This window comes from Curcuma longa, chromosome 1 (assembly GCF_044706935.1).
Source record: "Curcuma longa cultivar G26 ecotype Majalengka, Jawa Barat chromosome 1, ITB_CL_G26_1.1, whole genome shotgun sequence".
Taxonomy (NCBI): Eukaryota; Viridiplantae; Streptophyta; class Magnoliopsida; order Zingiberales; family Zingiberaceae; genus Curcuma; species Curcuma longa.
In genome coordinates, this window is record NC_133861.1 from 4,739,361 (window position 1) to 4,742,935 (window position 3,575).

The 3,575-nt window shown below is 46.2% G+C and overlaps 1 protein-coding gene across 1 annotated transcript; it reads right to left on the reverse strand.

The window, feature by feature from the left end:
* Nucleotides 1-524: 524 nt before the first annotated feature.
* LOC141841883 (lysine-specific histone demethylase 1 homolog 1-like) lies at nt 525-3,276 on the reverse strand. Its single transcript, XM_074730081.1, has one exon. It carries the CDS (start codon nt 3,274-3,276, stop codon nt 814-816), a length of 2,463 nt encoding a protein of 820 aa, XP_074586182.1. The 3' UTR covers nt 525-813.
* Nucleotides 3,277-3,575: the final 299 nt, after the last annotated feature.

The following is a 3,575-nucleotide window of genomic DNA, read 5'->3' on the forward strand; positions in this document are numbered from 1 at the left end:
GCGTGGCCGCCGCGGTCTCGCACTAGCCTCCACACGACCTCCTACGAGACCTTCGTGTGGCCACAGGGCTTCGCACAGGGTCTCACACAATAGTGCGAGTGTCAATGCCGATCGACGGGTAGAACAATAAATTCTATCCATGCCAACCGGTACGGCACAAGATTTTAAACTATGGTCCTATTGCAAAATGATAGGGGCCTAGAGTTGATCAATGAGGTATATAGTTACATAAAAACTATCTGATGTACTCCAAGTAGTTTTAACACTATCAACTACATTTTCAATCATACTGAATATCACATCAATAACTATTGAATCTTCTTTCCTTCTCTAAGCATCACCATAAATAATGGTCTGGAAATATTGTTTATATGAGTCATCAACTTGATTCGACTAGAACAGTGTCATTGTATAACTGATAAAAACATGGATTCAAGAGATCTTCTTTCAAGTCTCTTAGTTAACAGTATATTAGTAGTGACAAGATTACTACGAATATGCAAAATTGATCAGCTCTAGTAAAATGACAATACATTCTACAAATATTGACATGCTGTTTTTAGGTCCAGTATAATGAATGAAAAATCAACTGTTGACAAGTTACCAGGTATGGCTTCCATCAAATATCAACATTGCTGGTGGACATCTAAAGACAGATGCCCAGCAAGAATTACATGGTGACCAACTACAAAGATACATGTATTAGGTATTACAACAGAATTGATATAAATTTCCAAACGAATAGAAATCATCAAATGCAGCGTCTGAATGTGGACTATCTGACATTAATGAATATAAAATTTCATTCTCAGATCAAGTTTTTAAGTCAGTTGTTCTTGCCGCTCTTATTCGGGAAATAAAACTCTCTCCAACACTGCCTAAGCCGTTACTTGCAACTAATTTTGTGCCAAAGCATTGATAAAACATGTTCAGTCGGTTATCATTTCCATCAATTTCAGCCATTTCCATAACATTTTTCTTTGGAATCAAGCAATAAAGGAATGGAGAACCATTGTCAATTCCCACTCGGACCAATGAAATAGAGTCAGGGCCTGTAGAACTTGGATCATAAAGAACAGAAAAATTACCAAAAGAGAGGTCCGGTGTTTGAAAGAAACTGTCCAAATTTGACATATCTTCTTTAACATCCACTATATTCATGACTGGAAATATTGACCGCTTCCTAGCAGCCCTAGTTATATTAGCTGCTTCCCTGAAACCACTAAGCAAAGCTCCATGCATGGTAGCGGGATACCTCCTATTGGTTGCCTCACCAGCAAAGAATACCCTTCCATTGCCCACACTCTCAGCCAAAATGTCATAATCATCCCCAGAAGATCCAATAGCAACATAAGAATATGATCCATAAGTAAACTTATCCGAACCCCATCCAGTGCAAATCACCTGAAGAGGCTTTGGGACCTTGATCCCCTTGGGCAAAAAAATCCCCCTAATAACTTCCAATACCCTCTCAACATTTGCCTGTGCAGATATTCTCTCAAATTTAGTGGCAGCCTCCCCTGCAACAAGGGCAACGAGAAGTGGTCCTCCGGCAACTGAGGAATAACTATAGAACAGAAAGAATTCACCACGATTGCTTGAATCTTCTGTTAAGTGCCCAAAAGTATCAAGCTCACCATCCCAAAAAACATGGGGAAACAACATTAAAACCTTATTAAGTAATCCAAAACCCAATCTTTTGATAGCGTCTTGCTTCTCTTGTGGTAGTTCAGGCACAAACTCAATGCATCCCTTCTTGAGAACCCCTAAGGGAACAGTGCATAATGCCATGTCACCACGAAAAATTTGCCCACCAGCATACACCATCACCCCGTCGCATCCATACTGGATTCGCTGGACTGTCCTTCCATAGAAGATAGGAATGCCCTCTGCAAGAACTCGAATGAAGCGCCCATTGCCACCAGGAATGAAACAGTGATCACCGCCCATCTCATAGGGGTCATCTTGGTCCCAGTGGTCCATGGAGAGGTCTGAGAGGGGGGCAGCATTGGCATACTCGAGGTTGGCAAGGTGCCAATCAAGTAACATTCTTTCCTCCAGAGAATCAGCAATACCATAAGCTTTGCGAAAGGACTCTAGGGCAGTCCCAAGGGAGGCATCCATGCACTTGAGCTCATCAATAATGGCATGCCGGAACTTGCACACCTTTTCAAGAAGCTGGTTGAATGCTTTTTCAAGGCTCTTGTCGATGTCAGTGTCCACTGGCCGGCCATCAGGGAGGTACAGAGGACACAAGTCTCGAATCTTGTGGAGAGGGAAGCCAAGCTGACGAGCAAGAACACCAAAAGGATTGCCGTTGATGCCAGTGAGCACGCTACCACCGAGATCAGCAGCTGCAACGACAGCCGGAGTGGTGGAGGAAGATTCCATCTTTTTGGTGTAGACACGTCCCCCCGGGCGACGGCGGCCCTCGAAGATAGCGACCTTGAAGCCGAATGAAAGCAGGTGGCGAGCGGCTCCCAAGCCAGCGAGGCCAGCGCCAACTATCAGGACGGAGGGTGCGGGAAGGGTTGGAGGGCGCTTCGGAGGGGCAGCGATGATAGAGGGGGCCAGGCCGAAGTTGATGAAGCCATGTTCCAACAAGAAACCGTAGGCGGCAGAGACGAGTACCCGGTGCTCTGATCGAATCGCTTCCATGGCGTGAGCCTCCGTGATCCACATCGAGGGATTCGATCGCCACCTGGCGATGATGTGGTTGCGGACGACGATGTAGTTAGCCTGCGCAGCCCCGCCAAGAACAGGAACCACATTTGCCTCGATCTCCTCTTCGGTGAGGGAATCAACAGGGAAACCGACTGCACTGGCAGTCAGCGCCTCGACATCGAGCTCGCGCGCAAGGCGGAGGGAGGACGACGGGGGGCGGCCGCGGCCTCGCCGGACGGGGCCGGAGTCATTGATCTGCATCTGAATCATCTCGTCGATGAGCTTCTCGCTGTAGATGACGGATGAGGAGCGAGTGGAGGGGGGACGGAGGGTGCGGAGCCGGGCGGTGGGGACCATCTCCGGGAACTGCTTCTTGCGGCGGCGGCGCTTCCGGCCGGATAAGGAACCCACAGCGGCAGAAGATGTAGGAGGGTGGCCATCGGCGGAGGACGATGGCGGGGGAAGGGCGGCGAGGGGAGCAACGAGAATAACTGCATCAGTTTCCAGATCAGAAGCAGGGAGAAGAGGAGGAGGAGGAGGAACAGACGGAGATGCATCGTGAGAAGAGGCCATGGAAGGGGCATCCAAGGGAACCACTTCCTCCTCCGCCATGGTTTTTTCTACCCCTCTGCCAAACCCTGGAATTGTTTTTTTTTTTTTTAATTTAAATTTAAATATCCTACTCTTATTCTGAAAATTTTCTGCCGATTAATAAGATCCAGAAGATAAATTAAGATGTGCAGATCGGACGGCCAGGATCTCTTGGTATAATATATTATAGTCGAGATAATATCTTTTTTTCATAATGATGAATTATAATTTTTTAATTTATTTTTATTATAAAATTGATAGTATGAAATTGTTGAAATAACGAACTCTACTAATGAAGTGTACTTAAAGTGGAAAATTCT